We start from the raw sequence: 22,252 nt of genomic DNA, 5'->3' as shown, positions 1-22,252 counted from the left end.
TGTGTTTCATGTTTTGAACTGTGCGTAACCCGGTTTATGAGGCTTAATAAACCGCATGGACTGCTTTGTTTTATAAACCCGTGCCCGTGTGCTTGAATATCGCGGCCAAGTGAGTGTCCCCCAACACTCTCAGTAAGAGAAACCTTACAATTGGTGGAGAATTTTGGCAACAATCCCGCTAGCACACGTGGAGTTAATTGCTGTGGCAGAGCCACGAAGGTGACAAGCGTCTAGCGGTAACTCGGCGGGGTTATGAAAGTGACAAGCGTCTGCTGTGACTCGGCGGGGTCACGAAGGTGACAAGCGGCAGCGGTGGAGCCGTGCAGAGCCGTGTGGAGAGTAGCCGTGGTTGCAGCGAGAGGTTCCACAGCAGGCGGAGCTGTAGTGGCTTGTGGTTGGCAGCACCTGGAGGTGCCGGTTGTGTGTGACTGCAGCGGGAGCTGTGGCGGTACCAGCAGGAGCTGGTGAAGTGACAGAGAAAAAAAAAAAAAAAAAATTTTCTCTTTTTGTGCAGACTCTTAAAGGGCCAGTACAAGCCCAGAGACATTGGGGTGTACTGTGTGAACTGGGGCCTGAGTGCCGTGGGGGAGTCCACCGGGTGTATCCCAGGGAGGGGAGTATCCCTAATAGTGAGCGGTGGCCCAAACGGGGATGGTTGCCCAAAAGGGGGCGGAGACCCAAAAAGGGGCGGTAACCCGAATAGGGGTAATGGCCCAAAAAGGGGTGGAATCCCAAAGGGGGGCTGAATCTCGAACCGGGGTGGTATCAAAAAGCGGAGCACTTGCCCAGAAAGGGGGCGGAGCCAAAAAAGGGGCGGCAATCAGTGAGGTGTCACGACTGTGTCCTTTTTGGCTGGATGGAAAGTGTGTGCAAGGGTTGATAGACCCGGGGAGAGAAGCGTCTGTGCTGAGAACCCGTCCAGGAGATTCTGTGTCACCTGGCGACACTGAATATCTCCAGGTAGCCACTATCTACATTGTCGCAGCGGAGGTTTCCACATACCATGAGGTGGTTGTAGACCCGATCTTGCCGTATCCTATGGTAGTAGGACAAGATTTGGTAGCACTGTGGGAAAAGGCTGAAGTGTTTGTGGATATAATGTGGATGTCAGTTAGTAAGGTTGAGAAGGCAGGCCTGACCAGAGGGAAAGGTTCGACTGCCCAACTAACTGACCTGACGTCACTTGAAGTGTGCCACAATACGACTGGTAGTGGTCTGCTGGATAAAACATGTGGAGCTGACACCCAGACAGAGAGTGACTTGCAGGGTCATCAGACTGTGGGGTGTGACACAGATTCTGGGGGTGACTGTGACAAGTCATGGCCAGTAACAAGCGCATATGCCCTGGTGACAGGTGGAGGACGGGGTCCAGGACCTGTAGTAACGGGTGGAGGACGGGGTCCAGGACCTGTGCTGACGGGTGGAGGACGGGGTCCAGGACCTATGGTGACAGGTGGAGGACGGGGTCCAGGACCTGTGCTGACGGGTGGAGGACGGGGTCCAGGACCTGTGGTGACGATTGGTGGCGACTCCCATTCAGATGGTGACGCCAGTGGAAAAGAGTGTAACAAGGTTGACTCAGGCAATTCTTCCTCCCGTCGCCGGAGACGTAAAAGAGCCAAAGGGGCTGAACCCGTTGCTCCGTGTGAGGAATTGACGGAAGATGCTGAGGACCTGGGGTGTATGAAGTACTCTGAAGTCCCAGGGAAAAGGGACGAACCTAATGACGTCACCGCTGAGACCCAAGAGAGGGCCGACCCTGACAGTGCAGAGTCGGAGGGTGCGGAAGTGGAGGAGGCCACCAAGGAGATGGTGCCGGAAGTGAATACCTCCTCAAGTGATGGATGTTTCACCAATCCGGAGGATGGGAGAAGCGAGATGGAATTGGTTATAGAGACGGTGAACGACCATGTCGAACAAGAAAGGGTCCTGAAACAAGCGGCTGAGCGCAGAGTGGATGAGCTGGAGAAGGAAGTCTCGGAGCTCAGAGTCCACCTGTTCAGGTGGCAAAGTGTGTATCAGACCCTAAAGGAAGACATTGTAGTGCTTAGAGAAGCACTAAAAGGCCCTCTACAAGGAAAAGAGGTGGTGGTCGCAGACTTCTCGTGCCAGTACCAGAGTGGTAATGAGAGTAAAGCTGAAGAGGAGTTGGCGCTAAAAGCAGAACAAGATGGTCACCCGGTTGTGACAGGTGTCTTGATGGAAAGGTCCATGGCAAGGCAGGAGCCATCTGTTCTTGAAGGAAGTGAGACTCCGCTCTTCAAGTGCGTGATAGATGTACCCGTAGAGGCGCAAGATGCATGTACCCGCGAGGGTGTGCATGAGGCCTTTAAAAAGGCAGTGGAAGCGTGTAGTGTGCACTGGGCACTGGAGACGAAACAGTTGGTGGTACTGTCTACTAAGGAAGTCACAGTGAAGAGGGTGGCTGTCCTGAGGGACATGCACCTACGGTGCCTCTGCACGAAACAGAGGGTCCTGTTGGGGAATGGTGAGGCCACTCGTTGTTTGGAGCAAGCTAGGAAAGCTCAAAGTCGTCTGGGTTTGATGGAGGACACAGTCCAAGTGCCCAGAGCTCTGGTAGCGAAGCTCATTGGCCGATTTGGAAAAGCGATGCAGGAGATGGTGGATGTGTCAGGTGTGAAGAGACTGAGGATTCCGGCTGAAGACGAGGCCCAGGTGGGTGAAGATGGAATGGTGTCATTCCTGGTTGTCGGGTCCAAGGAGAGTCTAGCGAATATCCGGATGCTCCTGAAGTATCGCGTGGCCTACCTGAGAGAAATAGAGCAGCTGAGACTGTACAGACGGCAGGTCAATAAACAGCTGCAGAACACAAGGTGGCAGCCGCCTTCTTCCCAACGAAAAGGAAACAAAAAGGACATGTACAGTAGTAGACGTAGTGATGGAGGGTCAGACTCTGATCAGTTGCTAGTCTCGACTGTAAGTGGGACCAATGTCCGTACCAACCGTGGGTGGCGACCCTGGAGAGAGAGGTCGAGTAAAGAGACAAACTTGACTAAAGGTTTGGTGTCACGGACAGACTGTAACTTAAGGGCCAAAGCTCAAGGCCTACATGTTGACCGCTGGGGGCGGGGTAAACTCAACAACTGGATGGGTCTGTGTGATGCTCAAAACCGACTGAGACGGTTCTCTCGACAGGTAGGGCAAGGCAACGTGCATGACATATCCCGTGATCCCACGTGTATGACAGGTGTTCAACCCTACAGGTGTGAACAGAGGGAGGGGATATGTGATATATGTGATGCAGTAACCCCTGTAACAGGTAGGGGGCGCTGCATGGTCTCCCCGGGATGTGCACGGAGTTGTATTGAAGCCGTGAGAATTGACCTGCAGTGATGTCAGGATCACGTGACCAGTCCATGTGATCCATTACTGTGGGTGTGGTTACAGGTACATAACGTGACCAGAGTGTGGGTCACAGGTTCCAGTGTTTGGACCTGAAGGGTCCAAGTGCAAAATCCCTGAGGGAGTTCCTGAGGGCTCGGTGTGTTCCTGTGTTGGAAGCCTGGGAGGAGGCTTCCTGGAAAGCACCTGCTGGCCTGGGATCGTCCTAGGAATGACTAGGATCCCGGAGCAGTGCACAGTGGAACTGGGGAAGCTACAATCCTTCAGTGGCTCTGGACTGACTAGTGTGTGCCGGCCAGGCAAGTTGGTGATCCCTGTAAGGCAGCTTACCCGGAGGTGCGGACTGGCAAGGAGTCAGCAGGTGGAGCCGGAGCTCCCGTCAGGTACGATACAGGCCGGTAGTGCTTGTGAAGCCCTATGAACTGCGTGGTCTCCCTTGGGAACTGGTTAGGGGAGTACCAGCGTGTTTAGAGACGACAACCCGGAGTCACATGTGCTGTCTGTGACTTGGGACGTTGGTGAAGTGTACGGCGTACGGACACCCTGGTAACTGGGCGAAGTGAGAGGCCCAGCACGTTAGTGTCCGTGAGGCAAAGCCGTACACTGAAGTGTTTGAAGATGCAAGTTAATATCACCAGTTGGTGCCTGTTGTGTTTCATGTTTTGAACTGTGCGTAACCCGGTTTATGAGGCTTAATAAACCGCATGGACTGCTTTGTTTTATAAACCCGTGCCCGTGTGCTTGAATATCGCGGCCAAGTGAGTGTCCCCCAACACTCTCAGTAAGAGAAACCTTACAATATGTTTACAAATGTACGTGGGTAAGCCAAAACTCTTCTGGGAAATCTTGTGGACAGATGAGACCAAGTTAGAACTTTTGGTAAAGCGCATTATTCTACTGTTTGACGAAAACAAAATGAGGCCTACAAAGAAAAGAGCAGAGAACCTACAGTCAAATATGGTGGAGGTTCAAAGATGTTTTAGGGTTGTTTTGCTGCGACTGGCACTGGGTGCCTTGATTGTGTGCAAGGTATTATGAAATCTGAAGATTACCAAAGGATTTTGGGTTGTAATGTAGTTTCCAATGTCAGAGCTGGGTTTGCGATCCGCAAACATACTTCATGAAGCACCCAGAAATGGATAGAAACAAAGCGCTGGAGAGTTCTGAAGTGGCCAGCAATGAGTCTGTATGTAAATCCCATTGAACATCTGGGGAGAGATCTTAATATTGCTGTTGAGAGAAGGCACCCTTCAAATAGGAGATGTCATGATCCAGGCCGGAGTATGTTTCATGTTATTCTCTCCCCGGCCTGGTCATGATGGGGTTAACCTTCTCTGCCTTGTTTTGTGTTTGTTATTATTATTATTATTTATTTATTTATATAGCGCCATTGATTCCATGGTGCTGTACATGAGAAGGAGTTGCATACAAATTACAGATAACACTTACAGTAAACAGACTAACAATGACAGACTGATACAGCGGGGCGAGGACCCTGCCCTTGCGGGCTTAAGGTACCGTCACACTAAACGATATCGCTAGCGATCCGTGACGTTGCAGCGTCCTCGCTAGCGATATCGTTTAGTTTGACACGCAGCAGCGATCAGGATCCTGCTGTGATGTCGCTGGTCGCTGAATAAAGTCCAGAACTTTATTTGGTCGTCCGATCGCTGTGTATCGTTGTGTTTGACACCAAAAGCAACGATACCAGCGATGTTTTACACTGGTAACCAGGGTAAACATCGGGTTACTAAGCGCAGGGCCGCGCTTAGTAACCCGATGTTTACCCTGGTTACCAGCGTAAAAGTAAAAAAAACAAACAGTACATACTCACCTGCGCGTCCCCCAGCCTCTGCTTCCTGACACTGACTGAGCTCCGGCCCTGAAGTGAAAGTGAAAGCACAGCGGTGACGTCACCGCTGTGCTGTTAGGGCCGGAGCTCAGTCAGTGTCAGGAAGCAGAGGCTGGGGGACGCGCAGGTGAGCATGTACTGTTTGTTTTTTTTACTTTTACGCTGGTAACCAGGGTAAACATCGGGTTACTAAGCACGGCCCTGCGCTTAGCAACCCGATGTTTACCCTGGTTACCCGGGGACCTCGGCATCGTTGGTCGCTGGAGAGCGGTCTGTGTGACAGCTCTCCAGCGATCAAACAGCGACGCTGCAGCGATCAGCATCGTTGTCGCTATCGCTGCAGCGTCGCTTAATGTGACGGTACCTTTACATTCTACAGGATCACTGTCCCTTTCATTTTTCCTGTCGTGCCAGATTGGAGTCTAACTGTACCACACCATTCATAGTGGTTAAACAGGAGTAAGAGGGACAGCCGCCGTTGAGCGGGGGTGCCTATCTTGAATAAATTTTAGGGTGCCAACCTCCGCTGCATAGGAAGGGAAGATTTAGAGCATTTTTTTTAGGGACCACATCTCATTTGAAGTCATTTTGAGGGGTCTCTATGATAGAACATAACCAAGTGTGACACCACTGCACCCCTCAAGGTGCTCGGGGCCACATTCAAGAAGTTTATTAGCCCTTCAGGTGTTTCACAGGAATTTTTGAATGTTTAAATAAAAATGAACGTCTGACTTTTTTTCACACAAAATTTACTTCAGCTCCAATTTGATTTATTTTCCCAAGGGTAAGAGAAGAAATTGGACCCCAAAAGTTGTTATGCAATTTGTCCTGAGTACGCCGATACCCCACTGACAGGCAGGTAGTATTTATTATTATTAGTTTGAGGACCAATGATTCCATGATACTGCACATGAGAGGGGGTTACATACAAAGTACAAATATAAATTACAGTCAAGAAACTAATAATGACAGACTGGTACGGAATGGAGAGGGCCATGCCCTCACAGGCTTACAATCTACAGGGTAATGGGAAAGGAGACAGTTGGTTAGGGGGATTGTGGCAGTGTATAACTATCTGCCTGTTGTGCCCATCACCGATTTCTGCCAGCTCGGAGTGGTCACGGACCGGCGTCCGCCAGCAGTTCTATGTCACTTCAACAGAGCAGCTCCTTCTCTTCCGCTCTCTTGATGGGGCATCACTGCTGATTGACAGCTGACTCACTGCTGCATAACTGCAAGAAGCCGGATGCCAATCAACAGGACGTCGGCGATGAAGCTTTGTCAACAGAGCAGAGAAGAGCTGCAGTCTTTGCAGTCAATCGCCGACAGGTGTGGTCTGAGACCACTCTGAGCAGGCGCCGGGCAGAACAGGCAGGAAATTAGCAACCATCACCATCTGCCGGTCAGCTCTTAGGCCTATAAGAAAAAAAGTAAATTAGTCCTGGAAAACTCCTTTAAAGGGAACCTGTCACCCCCCCCCCCCCCCCTTCCCCACTGGCATTTTTAACTAAACTCTGTGAAGGTGGCTCTTTTATTTGGGGTCACTTCCAACGCTGCAATATTCATTTTTTTAATTTGCCTGCCATACCTGTAGTCTGTCCGGGGGGGCATGTCTTTTCCTCCGGACACAAACACATCCCAGCCATCACTCGGTCCCTCCGTGCGCCACCTCTTGTGCCTTCATTAACGTCCCCGGCTGCCCTTCGACTCACATCACATGATGGGAACTTACAGTGCAGGCGCCATTAATAAAGGCACAGGAGGCGGCGCACGGAGGGCGCTGGGAGGCAATTGTGTCCGGGGGAAAAGACATGCCCCCCGGACAGACTACAGGTATGGCGGGCACATTAAAAAAAAAGAATATTGCAGCGTTGGAAGGGACCCCAAATAAAAACGCCAGGGGGGGTGACAGGTTCCCTTTAAGGTCAGTTGCAATATGGGATATATTTTCATAGATTTCAAATGCATTTGTTTTCAGACAAAACTGGAAATTGATTGAAAAAGGTGAGGGGTGGGGAAGACACTCAAATTTTTAGAATCTCTTCTGCAAATATTTCTTCCAGCACTTTGTATCCAGTGTAAAAGCTTGAGCTCTTTATTAGAGATGAGCGGTGTTCGAGTCGAACTGTTCGCCAATTTCAAATTCGAGCTGTTTTGGGTGGTGTTCGAGTCGTTCGTCGAACTCGAACAATTTGCTTAAAATTCGGCTGTGCGAGTTTCTGTTCGATAACTGTTCGTTCACCAAAAGCCTAACTTGATTTGCACATCAAAACTGTTTATCATTGTTAATAGACTGTTTCATTGTGTAGTGGGCGAGGGATAGATCTGTGCGGAAATAACGCCGATCTCCATTTTTTTTTTCTTTCCTGCATTTACAGAGGGGCGGTGCAGTCTCTCAGCCTATCAGCAGTGCACACACAGCAATGTGCATGTGATGCACACAAGCAAGGGCATGTGTCATTGGCTGTGTATGTCACATGTCCTTGCCCTATAAGAACCAGCCATTTGCCCCGTCACCACCATTTCCTCACTGCTGCAGCTTAGTGTTAGACAGCACCGCTGCTGCTGTGGGCGCTATACAGTCAAAGAGCAAATTTTCTGAGAGATAGGTTTAGGGAGTCGGGACTAGTTGTAATATCAGCCCTTTTCAGGGTAGGTTACAGCAGTTCATAGCACTTTTTGCCGGGCAGGTCTGAGCCAGTGCTGTGCAAGTGTTAGTCACAGTATTTGGTGTAATGTAGCTCAGCCAATCCTTTTGGGCTAGTTGCATTGTCTGGTAGTCATCTGAATAGCCCGCCTGTGAAGCTAGCTACACCGCCTGTGTATCTAAAATTTTACGGCATCTAACCCAGTAAATCTTTTTGGGCTTAGTAGCAGTGTCTGCACATCAGCGGAGTAGCCCGCCTGTGAAGCTAGCTACACCGCCTGTGTATCTAAATTTTTACTGCATCTAACCCAGTAAATCCTTTTGGGCCTAGTACCACAGTTTGGCCACTCAGTTCTGCTCGGTTTTCATCCATCGTTTTTTGTGCCAACAGCTACAGATACAGAGTTGCCAATTAGTTAAGCACCAAAATGAGTGGCAAAAGGCCTGCTGCTGGTGGAAAGGGGAATAGGCGTGTTGGAAAGGGAAAAAAAGGTGGTGTCTGTCGGGTAGGTGGTAAAGCAACAGTAACATCTGCAGAAGAAAGACCATCTTCCAGCCAAAGTAAGATGTCTACTTCTTTTCGTGGACAATCTGATATGATCCCTTTCTTACGACCATCGCTACGAGCATCGCTAAAAATTCCAGATGAGGCACAAAAACAGCAGGTGCTTGCACGGCTATCAAGTGCTCGTTCAAGTGGGCTCTCCTCCATGTCAACTTCAACATCACAACTACTCCAGTCCTCAGAGGTGTCACCCCAATCGCACTTGCTTCCTCACAGTTCCCAAGTCTCCAGCTGCCCGTCTGAGTATGGGGTAACACAGATGGTTGAGTCTGCAGAGCTATTTAATCATACTATAGCCTGGGAATCAGAGGTCTGCTCCAGAGCTTCTGTGAATCCAGACGAGGAAATGATCTGCACTGATGCCCAGAATCTTTGTGAGTCGGATCCAGGCCCAGATGAAGAAGGTTCTGAGCATAATGTAGACCCTCATTCTCAAACTGTAACTCCTGTTGGTGAAGACAATGAGGAAGATGATGATGAGACTGAGATACATGATTGGAACGAAAACTTGACTTTTCGGTCAGGGCATGAAGAGGTTGGCTCTGAGGGCGACATGTGTGAGAACACAAAGGATGATGATGACAACTTTGGAGACCCCGCTTACTGTCAACCCACAGTCCGCCAGTCCATGAGGTCAGCAGAGGAGGTGGAGGAGGATGCTAGTGACGAGTCTGATGACGAGGTTAGGTTGCGCCTTCCTGGACAGAGATGGAGAACTGGAAGCACGTCAACAACTGCATCCTCAACCCCAACTGTGCCTCTGAGCAGAAGTCGTGGTGACTCTTCAGGTCGCACGGGCTCTAAGCCTTGCATAGCCTGGGCATTTTTGAGATCGCAAAGGATGACCCAACTCATGTTGTCTGTAAGATTTGTCACCAAAATCTCAGTAGAGGCCAAAAAATGACTAGTTTTAGTACTTCATGCATGAACCGCCACAAGGATATGAGGCATAAGTTGCAGTGGGAAGCTCACTGTGCTACAATGCGGCCTAGAGGGCCGGGTCAACCACCGTCTGCCCCATCAAGTGCATCCACGTCCTCTTCATCCTCTGTGACTGTGGGGACAACAGTCGCACATAGTTTTAGACGCAGACCTTCCACCTCTTTACCCGCAACAGCCAGTGTGATTGGCAGGTGGTCAAGACATTTGCAAGTGGAAACACCTGCTGGTGTTGAGCGCTCTCCGACATCGACACCACATTTTGATCAAGGCAACATAACATCTCCGCCTGCACCTTCCTCACAGACCAGCAGTTTGACGGGGACACCCTACTGAACCCCGTCTAAGCACGGCGTCCACATCTGAGGAACTGAGGGCTGGCTAAGTAAAAGACCATTTCCTCCTAGCCATGAGCTAAGAGGTTGAATTTCACCATCTGCAAGCTGTTGGCTACAGAAATGCTGCCTTTCCGCCTGGTGGACACAGAGGATTTTCGAGACCTTATGTCCGTTGCAGTGCCCCAGTACCAGATGCCTAGTCACCACTACTTCTAAAAGAAAGCTGTGCCTGTGCTACACCAGCATGTCGCACACAACATCACCGCTTCCTTGAGAAACTTGGAGTGTGACAGGGTGCATTTCACCACAGACACTTGGACGAGTAGACATGGACAGGGGCGTTACATGTCGGTGACTGGGCACTGGGTAACTATGGTGACATCAGGAGAAGGGGCTGCTGTCCAAGTCTTACCGTCCCCACGAGTTGCTCGTCGATCCTCTGTATCTAGAAGTTCCTCCACTGCTTCTGCCTCCTCAACCTCCTCTCGGTCCTCCACCTGCACCCAAAGCCTGTCTAGTAATGCGACCCGCGTTCTAACTGCACAGAAGGAATCTTGCACATCTCCTTACTATGCTGTCACCATGGCTCAACGGCATCAGGCGGTGTTTACATTGAAATGTCTGGGAAATGTGAGTCACACAGCTGAGGAGTTGTGGTCAGCTTTGGAGACCGAATTCCATCAATGGTTGTCTCCACTCAACCTGCAGCCACGGAAGGCCGTGTGCGAAAATGCTGCAAACCTGGGTGCGGCCCTTCGCCGGGGCAATGTCACAATACAATGTCAGCCTTGTATGGCTCACGTTTTGAACCTGGTTGTCCAGCAATTTTTATCCAACTATCCCGGACTAGATGGGCTTCTGCAGAGGGCACGGTCGCTGTGTGCTCACTTCCGCCGTCCGCATCCTGCAGCTCAACGACTTACATCTCTACAGAAGTCATTGGGCCTGCCAGTTCACCGGCTGAAATGCGATGTGTCCACACAGTGGAATTCAACTCTGCACATGCTGCAGCGACTGTGGCAGCACCGATGAGCCCTGGTGCAATATGTTATGATGTATAGCCTGGGCCAACGAGATCCAGAGGTGGGGCAAATCACGCTGCAGGAGTGGTCTCAGATCAGGGACCTATGCACCCTTCTGCACAGTTTTGAAATAGCGACGAAGATGTTTAGTGCTGACGATGCCATTCTCAGCATGACTATTCCGGTGATTTACATGCTGGGGCACACCTTAAACAGTATTCGGAGTCAGGTGGTGGAACAAGAGGAGGAGGAGGAGGAACAGGAGGAGTCGTATGCAGAAGGGATAATATCTCCAAGGTCCAGATGGTCGGCAGCACCAAGGCGGCTGGCATTGGAGGCTGGGGGAGAGGGATTACCGAGGGCGCATGGTAGCAGCCAAACTGTTGAGGAAGGTGCAGGAGGCGAGGAAGAAGTGGAGGACGAACTGGCGCTGGACATGGAAGACTCATCAGATGAGGGAGACCTTGATCAAATGTCTGTTGTGCTAGGTTGGGGGGAGAGGGCAGAGGAAGGAAGCATGATTCTCACCTCGCTGCCACCATGACAATAAGGACTTGGTCTTCCTGGATGCGCAAGACACAGGAGTGCCTTCTTGCTGCACTACCTGCAACATGACCCTCGGATTTTCAGAATCCGAAGTAATGCCGACTACTGGGTTGCCACACTCTTAGATCCCCGGTACAGAAGAAAATTTGCCTAAATATTTCCTGCCATAGAAAGGGATTCACGCATGCAGGAGTATCAGCAGAGACTGTTACAGAATCTTACATCTGCTTTTCCACAAAACACCAGTGGTGCACATAGTGAATCTCTGAGTTCTAACTTGCCAACCGTGGGACTATCGAGTCATCACTCTAACCGTAACAGTAACATCGTATCTGGTGGTAACAGCAATTTTTTCCAATCGTTTCAAGATTTTTTTAGACCATCCTTTGCATGGCCACAGCAGACAAGAAGTCTGACGCATAGCCAATGCCTAGAGAGGATGTACAGGAGTATGTCCAAGTTAACATCGATGCCATGACTGTGGAACTGGACCCTTGCTCATTTTGGGCTTCCAAACTTGAAAAATGGCCTGAGCTAGCCACTCATGCCTTGGAGATCTTGTCGTGCCCCACAGCCAGCGTTCTCTCTGAACGTGTGTTCAGCGCTGCTGGTGGTGTGCTGACAGATAAGCGCACGCGGCTGTCCAGTGACAATGTAGACAGACTAACGTTCATCAAGATGAACAAATCCTGGATCCCCAAGGACTTTTCTACCCCTGTGTCATCCTGGGGAGACTAAAAGCTTGATGATTTTTGAAAATCACCTCACCAACCGTTTTAAAAAACTCTGGTGAAATTGATGCCACTTAAGTGGTGTCTGTGGCCGAATTTTTGGAAAAAATGGAGACTCTTTTTGGAGTCCCCTTGCTGTGTTTTACATGACGTTGTCATCGTCAATTCCAGGTGGGTGGGGTCTTCTGCAGAGTTGTTTACTTATACTATGGCTTGTGATTCAGAGGTCTGCTCCAAAGCTTCAGTGTCTGCTAGTCAGCAGAGTAGCCCACCCATGAAGCAAGCTACACCGCCTGTTTATCTAAGTACTATTTTTTAACGGCATCTAGCCCAGGAAATCCTTTTGAGCCTAGTAGAATTTTGTGCTACTCAGCAGAGTACCCCACCCATGAAGCAAGCTACACCGCCTTCTTCCTTTCTCAATCTAACCCCTCGGCTCTGGGGTGTCCACTCTCCCTCCAGCTCTCTCCTTCTCACAGGTGGACTACCGCGTGTATTCACACTGTGGCGAATCTTTTGGGCCCAGGCATAAGAAGTCGTCGAGGTAATGGATAATATGTGCCCCCTTAGAAACGTCCATGACGACCCATTCGAGGAAGCAACTAAACGCCTCAAATAGTGAGCAGGATATGGAGCACCCCATGGGCAAACAGCGATCTATGTAGTATGCTCCTTCACAGAAGCAGCCCAATGGGAGGACACTATTCAGAGGCACAGGTAGTAACCGGAACGCCCCCTCAATGTCTGTTTTGGCCATTAGGGTGCCCCTTCCCAACTTGTTGACCCGCATGATTGCCTCGTCAAAGGAGGTACAGTACATAGTAGTGTACTTGGTTCCGTGTCAATGTTGTCGCTTACTGACCTGCCCCTTGGATATGACAAATGATGGATTAGTCTGAATGTATTGGGTTGCTTTTTTGGCACAACTCCCAATGGGGATACCACTACGCCTTCTAAGGAAAGTGTTCTGAATGGACCCGCCGCCATTGTACCTAAAGATATTTATTTTTTAAATTTTTTTGTCACGACGTCTGGGTGTTGGTACGGTGATTTTAGATTTTTACTCAAGCCTTTCTTGATTTTAGAAGGGCATGACATGCCTATATCTGTGTCTCCTCCTCCACCTCTTTTCTTTACGCATGACTACATGTAGTTGTGACTTTTCCATGTGTTTGTTGTGTCTTCTGAGCAGTTTGTCAGCTTTTGGACACCTTTTAAGGTGTTTTCTATGTGTTTGTTTGTGTTTGCCTGCCATTGGTTTCAATGGGGTTCGACGGTGTTGGTCGAACGTTCGACGAACATTCCTTGAACACGCCCCAATTCGATGAACCTAACCGAACTCGAACACTAGGGGGGTGGCTCAACACTACTCTTTATGCAACAGATGCACACAAAAAAAACCACTGATAACCAGTAAAAGAAAGTTAAATAGCATGTCCTCATGATACCAACCTGCCTTTTCCTCCGTATTTTTGAGCTTCTGGGAATTTCTTGAAGATGCATACAGCCTGGGGAAATTAAAAAGATGGCAGATGAAAAAGAGACAAGTATCAGGGTCATCTGTGATCAACAGGAAAGATAAAAAGCAGTAGAAGGGGTTAACAAAGAGCTTCACCTGTGATTTTTTTTGTATATCTGTGTGGAGTAATTATCTGATTGCATACTGCATCTCCCCAGGATTACTCTAATAGCAGCGCCCATCCCCCACCTTTCTATATTCTGGCAGCAGGCTCTCACATCACAGCACTTTTGGCACATGAAAATTTTAGAGTATTGCAAAAAATGTTGCGTTATTTAAAGGAGTTTAAAAAAAAAAATTTCACAGCACCTGCACCACTGTAGTCTATAGGCTGTCTGTAAGGCCGGGATCACACATACGCGTGATACGGCCGAGTCTCGCAGGTGAAATCCCTCCTCTGGCGCCGGCACTTGGGAGCAGAGCGTGCAGCTCCATGTGTTGCTGTGCGGCTGCACGCTCTGCTCTGGAGTACCGGCGCCAGAGGAGGGATTTCACCTGCGAGACTCGGCCGTATCACGCGTATGTGTGTGTGATCCCGGCCTTAGTGCTGCACACAATGTCTGTAATGGTAGCTCCCTTTACACCACTCCACAGGCTCTGTGCTTCCTTGGGGCAACTTCCCACCAAATTACCAGCAAATTCAGAGTCAAATTGTTTCCAAGACACCGGAGAGATGATTCTATTTCCTTTATTCATCCAAAATGCATCATAAAAGCGATGTTTCAACAAGCAAGTGTCCTTTTTCAGGCATAATCAAAATGGCAGATGAAGCAGATGAATAAATGAAATAGAATCTTCTCTCTGGCGTCTTGGACACAATTTGTTACTGCAGCATAGTCCTATTCACTATTAGGCTATACTCACACGTTGCGTTTTTGGAGCATCTTTTATTTTTTTTGCAAATTTTTATGCGTTTTACAATCCCAGCAAAGTACATGACAGTTCAAAAATCTCAAGCACAAACTTCGTTTTTTTTTTCCTGACCGATTTTGAAAACTGCAGCGTCACTTCTTTCAGCGTATTTGTAGTGTTTTTTTCACTCATTGGAAACAATGAGTAATTGCATAAAACACAGCAAAAAACGCAGATATCAGTTTTTAGTTCAAAAACCTAAGGAAGTTAAATCAAGCTTTTTTGGGGCCATTAAACGTTATCAATATACATAAGAGACTACAAAAACACAGCAATAAAAACGCAGCAAAAACTCAGGAAAACCTGCTTTTTGTAAGCAGCTTCTTTACTGCTAAGAGAGCAAGTTTAGCCTGCGGGAAAAAAATGCAGCGTGTGAACATAGCCTAATACTAGCTAATGCAGCCCATGTATAAGAGTGGGAAAAAAAACCTCATACGACAACTTGAACTGACATATAAGCGTCACATTTTCCACTCACATAGTTGTCAGTTTTGTGTTTATATGCTTCGAAGAAAATAGGACTTGTGCAGCATGCTATTTTTTTCCCCACAAAATTGTCAGCTCTGAACGGTCAATTATTTCTGCAACATTTCTATCAATATGCTATGCTAAATGAATGTTGTCACAAATTATTATTATTATTATTTATTATTACAGCGCCATTTATTCCATGGCTCTTTACATGTGAGGAGGGTTATACATATAACCAAGTACAGTAATCTTACACAATACAAGTCACGACTGGTACAGGAGGAGAGAGGACCCTGCCCGCGAGGGCTCACAGTCTACAAGGGATGGATGAGGATACAATAGGTGAGGGAAGAGCTGGTCGTGCAGCGGTTTGGTGGTTACTGCAGGTTGTAGGATTATGTACCGTATATACTCGAGTATAAGCCGAGATTTTCAGCCCCAAAAAATGGGCTGAATGTGCCCCTCTCGGCTTATACTCAAGTCATGGAACGCGGGGGGGGGGGGGGGGGGGGGGGGCGGCGGGTGAGGCGGAGCGACGCCTGTCAAATACTCACCTACTCCTGGCGCTCCTGACATGTTCCCCGCATGTCCCACAGTGTTCAGCGCGGCAGCTTCAAGTTCTTCCCCTCTTCAGCGGTCACGTTGTACCGCTCATTAAAGTTCTGAATATGGACTCCACGCCCATAGGGGTGGAGCCGCATATTCATTACTGTAATGAGCGGTACCATGTGACCGCTCACTACAGGAAGAAGCTGCCACGCCATACACCGTGGGACATGCAGGTACCGCGTCAGGAGCGCCGGGAGTAGGTGAGTATATTTATCTTCCCTCGTTCCACCGAAGCTCCGTCTTCCCGTCCTCTTGCTGTGACTGTTCAGGTCAGAGGGCGCGATGACGTATTAGTGTGCGCGCCGCCCTCTGCCTGAACAGTCAGTGCGGAGAGACAGGACGCTGAGGAGCAGCGGGCAGTGATGAAAGGTGAGTATATCATTTTTTTTATTTTAGTGCAGCAGCAGCATTACATGTGGCACAATGCTGTATGGAGCGTCTATGGGGCCATAACTGCATGGAGCATTATATGGGGCATCTATGGGGCCATAAAAAACTGCATGGAGCATTATATGGGGCATCTATGGGGCCATAACTGCATGGAGCATTATATGGGGCATCTATGGGGCCATAACTGCATGGGGCATCTATGGGGCCATAACTGCATGGAGCATTATATGGGGCATCTATGGGGCCATAATTGCATGGAGCATTATATGGAGCATTATATGGAGCCATAACTCCATGGAGCATTATATGGGGCATCTATGGGGCCATAATTGCATGGAGCATTATATGGAGCATTATATGGGGCCATAACTGCATGGAGCATTATATGGGGCATCTATGGGGCCATAACTGCATGGAGCATTATATGGGGCATCTATGGGGCCATAACTGCATGGAGCATTATACGGGGCATCTATGGGGCCATAACTGCATGGAGCATTATATGGGGCATCTATGGGGCCATAACTGCATGGAGCATTATACGGGGCATCTATGGGGCCATAACTGCATGGAGTGTTATATGGGGCATCTTATGGGGCCATAATGAACTGCATGGAGCATTATATGGGGCATCTATGGGGCCATAAAGAACTGCTTGGAGCATTATATGGAGCATCTATGGGGCCATAATGAACTGCATGGAGCATTATATGGAGCATCTATGGGGCCATAAAGAATTGCATGGAGTATCTTATGGGGCCCATCATGAACTGTATGGAGCATTATATGGGGCTCCTGATTCAATATGGATATTCAAAAACACTTAACCTACTGATGTCTCAATTAATTTTACTTTTATTGTATCTATTTTTATTTTTGACATTTACCGGTAGCTGCTGCATTTTCCACCCTAGGCTTATACTCGAGTCAATAAGTTTTCCCAGTTTTTTGTTGCAAACTTAGGGGGGTCGGCTTGTGCTTGAGTATATACGGTACCTGTTTTTTTGCATTTTCTTGCCTTTTCAATCACATGTGGCCATGGGAGAGACTTCTGCAAAGAGAAATAAAACATCACCCATTGTTAATTTGAAGAGTATCCATTGTTTCATTTTATTTCATAAATCAATAGTATACACGAAAATAAGCAACTTTGTAATATAGCTTATCAGAGAAATCTGCTTCTTTTTCCTCTAGGGCTGATCAGTTATTCTCAAAATTCTCAATTCCTAGGCAAAATCTGTGTTCAGTGAAGACAGATTATTACATTACCAAGAAAGAAGATGGCAGTGGACATTGGTGAAATGGAGGTCTACAAGGTAAGAGGGCCCACTATCACCTTCAAAACAAGTGGAAATGTGCATTATGATGAGATATTGGACTGCAAAGGGCCCATATATTGTTCTTGCACAGGGTCTATATATTGTTCTTGCACAGGGTCCATATATTGTTCTTGCACAGGGTCCATATATTGTTCTTGCACAGGGCCCATATAAGGAGAAGCCAATAAAAGACCTCTATCATGAACTCCTTACCACTTTGTGACATGAATTAAAGTTCTGGGAAGGGGTCCATGTGTGGAGGAAGATCAGGAGCTGAGACCATTCACACAACAGGTGACAGCTATAATACAGCTGTTCAAGTCAACTAAGGTTCAAGATCACTATGATAACTAATAAATATAGTAAAAAAAAAAACTTTTAAAGAAAAGTTGAAAAATATAAAAGTTTCAATCACCCCCCACTTACCTATTTAGAAATAAGGAAAATAAAAAAAAAATACATATTTGGTATTACCGAATTTGTAAGGCTGCCGTCACACTATCAGTATTTGGTCAGTATTTTACATCAGTATTTGTAGGCCAAAACCAGGAGTGGAACAAATAGAGGAAAAGTATAATAGAAACATATGCACCACTTCTGAATTTATCACCCACTCCTGGTTTTGGCTTACAGGTACTGATACAGATCAAAATTAACTCATAATTGATTAAACATAGGATATCACCCTATAATACTACCATAACCTTCTCAAAAGAATAGGGTGAAAAAATACCAATACAAAAATATTATAATAAAAATATGACATTTTATTAATATTAAAATACATATATAGATTAAAAAAAGGGGGACAACCTAACAACAGAATAGGAAAAACCCCCAGTGCAATAATTGGAGTGGGTACATGGACACAGTCATAATCTGATACATTTATCAAGAGAACCCATTAAAATATAGCCCATATATATTTGCTGGAGGAAACTGGATATTATCGGGTATGGACTTTATAATGCAATAAGATTTTTTCTTTATCCTATTATTGTTGCCTTATTGACTTTTGAATGCAGGTTTGCAAATATATATGGGCTATATTTTAAGGCTGTGTGCACACGTTGCGTTTTTTCCGTGTTTTTTCGCTATAAAAAGCATAAAAATCGCATATATTATGCATCCCATCATTTAGAATGCATTCCGCAATTTTTGTGCACATGATGCATTTTTTTCTGCGAAAAAAAACGCATTGCGGTAAAAAACGCACCATGTTCATTAATTTTGCGGATTTTTGGCAGATTTCACACTATATCATTGTATTGGGAAATCTCTGGAAAAAAACGCAAAAAATCTGCAAAAAAAGGGGAAAAAACGCATGCGGATTTCTTGCAGAAAATGTCCGGTTTTGCTCAGGAAATTTCTGCAAGAAATCCTGAACGTGTGCACATAGCCTAATTGGTTCTCTTGATAAATGTATCAGCTTATGACTGTGTCCATGTACCCACTCCAGTTATTGCACTGGGGGGTTTTCTTATTCTGTTGTTAGGTTGCCCCCCTTTTTTTAATCTATATATGTATTTTAATATTAACAAAATGTCATATTTTTATTATAATATTTTTGTATTGGTATTTTTTCCACCCTATTCTTTTGAGAAGGTTATTGCAAAAACTGATGTAAAATACTGACCAAATACTGCTAGTGTGACGGCAGCCTAAAAGTTCGATCTAATAAAATATAAAATTAATTAACCCAATTGTAAAAATCAAAACATCTGAATTGGGTTTTTTTGGGACCACACCTCTCTAAAAAAAAAAATGTAATAATAAGCAATCAAAGCATCACATGTACACAAAATTGGTATCAATTAAAACATCAGCTCATTATACACAAAAATAAGCCCTCACTCAGCCCCAGGAACAAACATGGTATTGGGTCTTGGAAGATGGCAACACAAATCAAAAAAAGTTTTTTTTACAATATTCAGAAGTTTTTTCACCACTTAAATTGAAAAAAAAATTGATGCATATTTGGTATCGTCATGATCAGACAGTGCTGGACAATCACGTTTTCAGGTCATTGTTACTGCACAGTGAACGCCAAAAAAAAAAAAACTGTGGTGGAATTTCATTGCTTTTGTGATCATTTCATCCTGTGTTTTAGTATATCATATGGAAAAAAGAATCATGCCATTCATAACAACAACTCTTCCTGCATTCCTGCAAAAATCATAAATCTATGTCTACAGAAAAATTTGAGGGGAAAAAAAGCCCCAAAACAAAAATGTCTCTGGTTCTTAAAGGGTTAAGCAACAGATCTATAGTGTGAACACTGTAAAAATAAAGAGTAAAAATGCAGGACTATCTGTTTATCCCATTTTCGTTAAAAATGAATACAAAATGATCAAGTGCTGGTCACGTATCTACTCCACATTTTACTGTATATTTGGATGCTGTGGGGTAAATACTGTAATGGATGAATTTTTTTACCTTGGTTTTCTGCTCTTGGGGGTATATAGTATAAGTGAACCTTCCGTCAGAAAATGCTCCACTGTAAGAAAAAATATGTCTTCAATAGATCCCCAATTATTAAAATATATAAAAATGACAATAATCATATTAGTAGTAATACTTCACAAAACCTCTACTGAGATTGTATTAGTCCAATAATGTGAGCGGCTACAGTATATCCATGACAGTACCGGGGTTCATAAAGGTATATTTTTTTAAATACGTACAGAGAGGAAAATAAGTATTTGATACACTGCCAATTTTGCCTGTTTTCCCACCTACAAATAATAGAGAGGTCTGTAATTTTTATCGTAGATACACTGCGCCTGTGAGAGACAGAATCCAAAAATAAAAACCTGAAAATCACATTGTATAACATTTAAATATTTCATGCAATAAAATGCAATTTAATTAAGTGTTCGATCACCTTCCAACCAGCAAGAATTCTGTCTCTCACAGACCTATTTGTTTTTCTTTAAGAAACCCTCCTACTCTGCACTCATTACCTGTATTAATTGCACCTGTTTGAACTTGTTACCTGTATAAAAAGACTCCTGTCCACAACCTCAATCAATCACACTCCAATCTCTCCACCATGGCAAAGACCAAAGAGCTGTCTAAGGGTATGTGTCCACGTTCAGGATTGCATCAGGATTTGGTCAGGATTTTTCATCAGTATTTGTAAGCCAAAACCAGGAGTGGGTGATAAATGCAAAAGTGGAGCATATGTTTCTATTATACTTTTCCTCTAATTGTTCCACTCCTGGTTTTGGCTACAAATACTGATGAAAAATCCTGACCAAATCCTGATGCAATCCTGAACGTGGACACATACCCTAAGGGTATGTTTCTACGTTCAGGAAACTCTGCGTGTTTGACGCTGCGGAGAGCAATGATGCCGGATGTGTGCAATGAACACATCCGGCATCATTGCGTCTACAGAAGGGGCGGAGTTTAGGGCGGAGCGGGTTTGCCGCTCCGTCCAAACCGCCGGCCTTCCTGAACGTGGACACGTACCCTAAGGACACCAGGGACAAAAATTGTAGACCTGCACAAGGCTGGGATGGGCTACAGGACATTAGGCAAGCAGCTTGGCGAGAAGGCGACAATTGTTGGCACAATTATTCGAAAATGGAAGAAACACAAGATGACTATCAATCTTCTTTGGTTTGGGGCTCCATGCAAGATCACGCTTTGTGGGATAAGGATGAGAAAGGTCAGGAATCAGTCCAGAATTACATGGGAGGACCTAGTCAATGACCTGAAGATAGCTGGGACCACAGTCTCAAACATTACCATTAGTAAGACACTACGCTATCATGGCTTAAAATCCTGCAGGGCACGCAAGGTCCCACTGCTCACGCCAGCACATGTCCAGGCTTGTCTGAAATTCATCAATGACCATCTGAAAGATTCAGAGAAGGCATGGAAGAAGGTCATATAGTCAGTTGAGACCAAAATAGAAGTTTTTGGTATCAACTCCACTCACCGTGTTGGATGGAAGAAGAAGGATGAGTGCAACCCCAACAAGACTGTCGCAACCGTGAAAGGGATATGACAACTACATCATATTGAAGGGAGGATACATGGGGTCATGTATCGCGAGATTTTGGCCAACAACTTCCTTTCCTCTATAAGAGCATTGAAGATGCGTCAAGGCTGGGTCTTCCAGCATGGCAGTGACCCGAAACACAGACAGGGCAATGACAGTGACTCAGTAAAAAGCATTTCAAGGACCAGGAGTGGCCTAGCCAGTTTCCAGACCTGAACCCAATAGAAAATCTCTGAAGGGACCTGAATCATTGTGTTGCTCCGTGACAGCCACGAAATCTGAAAGATCTGGAGAAGCTCTGTATGGAGGAGTGGGCTAAAATATCTGCAACAGTGTGTGAAAACAAGGTCAAAAACTAAAGGAAAAGTCTGACCTCTGTAATTGCAAACATAGGTTTTTGTGCCAAATATTAACCCCTTGCTGACATCGGACATAATAATCCGTCCATGTGCTCTGGGCCTATTTGATCAGGGATGGATTATTACGTCTGCACGATTGCCCACACACACAGTTGGTGTGTGGGCGATTGCTGCCGGGTGTCAGCTGATTCTGATAGTTGACACCCGGCACTAAGTGCCAGGAGTGGTCACGCACGCTACCGGCATTTTAACCCCTGAAATGCTGCGATCGAACACGATAGCAGCATTCTGGGAGCCGGCAGAGGGCTGACAGCCCGTCTGCCTTTGGACCAGAGACCCTGCGGCATGACACGGGGTCCCGATCATTGCCATGGTGACCGGATGTTGTCATGACGACATAGTGCATGATCAGCAACTTTCCGTGTCAGTGCAGAGCTGACAGTTTGTACAGCATGGGGATGCTGCTGCATTCCCATGCTGTAGAAGCGATCAGCTTGCACAAAATGATAGTCCCATAGTGGGACAAAGTAAAAAAAAAATTACAATTATTTAAAACATATATATATATACCGTATATGTTAAAAAAATATATATATATACATACAGTATATATATATATATATATATATTGTATCCATAAATAAATATTTGTATGAAAAAA

At 46.3% G+C, this 22,252-nt stretch overlaps 1 protein-coding gene across 1 annotated transcript in view; it reads right to left on the bottom strand.

The window, feature by feature from the left end:
• The window catches only part of ADAM11 (ADAM metallopeptidase domain 11), a 174,357-nt gene that overhangs the window by 91,057 nt on the left and 61,048 nt on the right, over positions 1–22,252 (bottom strand). The window contains exons 6-8 of the mRNA XM_077252617.1: positions 19,660–19,720; positions 16,901–16,955; positions 13,456–13,511 (exon numbers count right to left, since the gene is read on the bottom strand). Of these exons, the coding sequence (XP_077108732.1) occupies positions 13,456–13,511; positions 16,901–16,955; positions 19,660–19,720 (172 nt within the window). The remainder of the gene's footprint in view (positions 1–13,455; positions 13,512–16,900; positions 16,956–19,659; positions 19,721–22,252) is intronic.

Source organism: Ranitomeya variabilis, chromosome 4, assembly GCF_051348905.1.
Source record: "Ranitomeya variabilis isolate aRanVar5 chromosome 4, aRanVar5.hap1, whole genome shotgun sequence".
Taxonomy (NCBI): domain Eukaryota; kingdom Metazoa; phylum Chordata; class Amphibia; order Anura; family Dendrobatidae; genus Ranitomeya; species Ranitomeya variabilis.
This window is presented reverse-complemented; position numbering and strand designations above follow the sequence as displayed.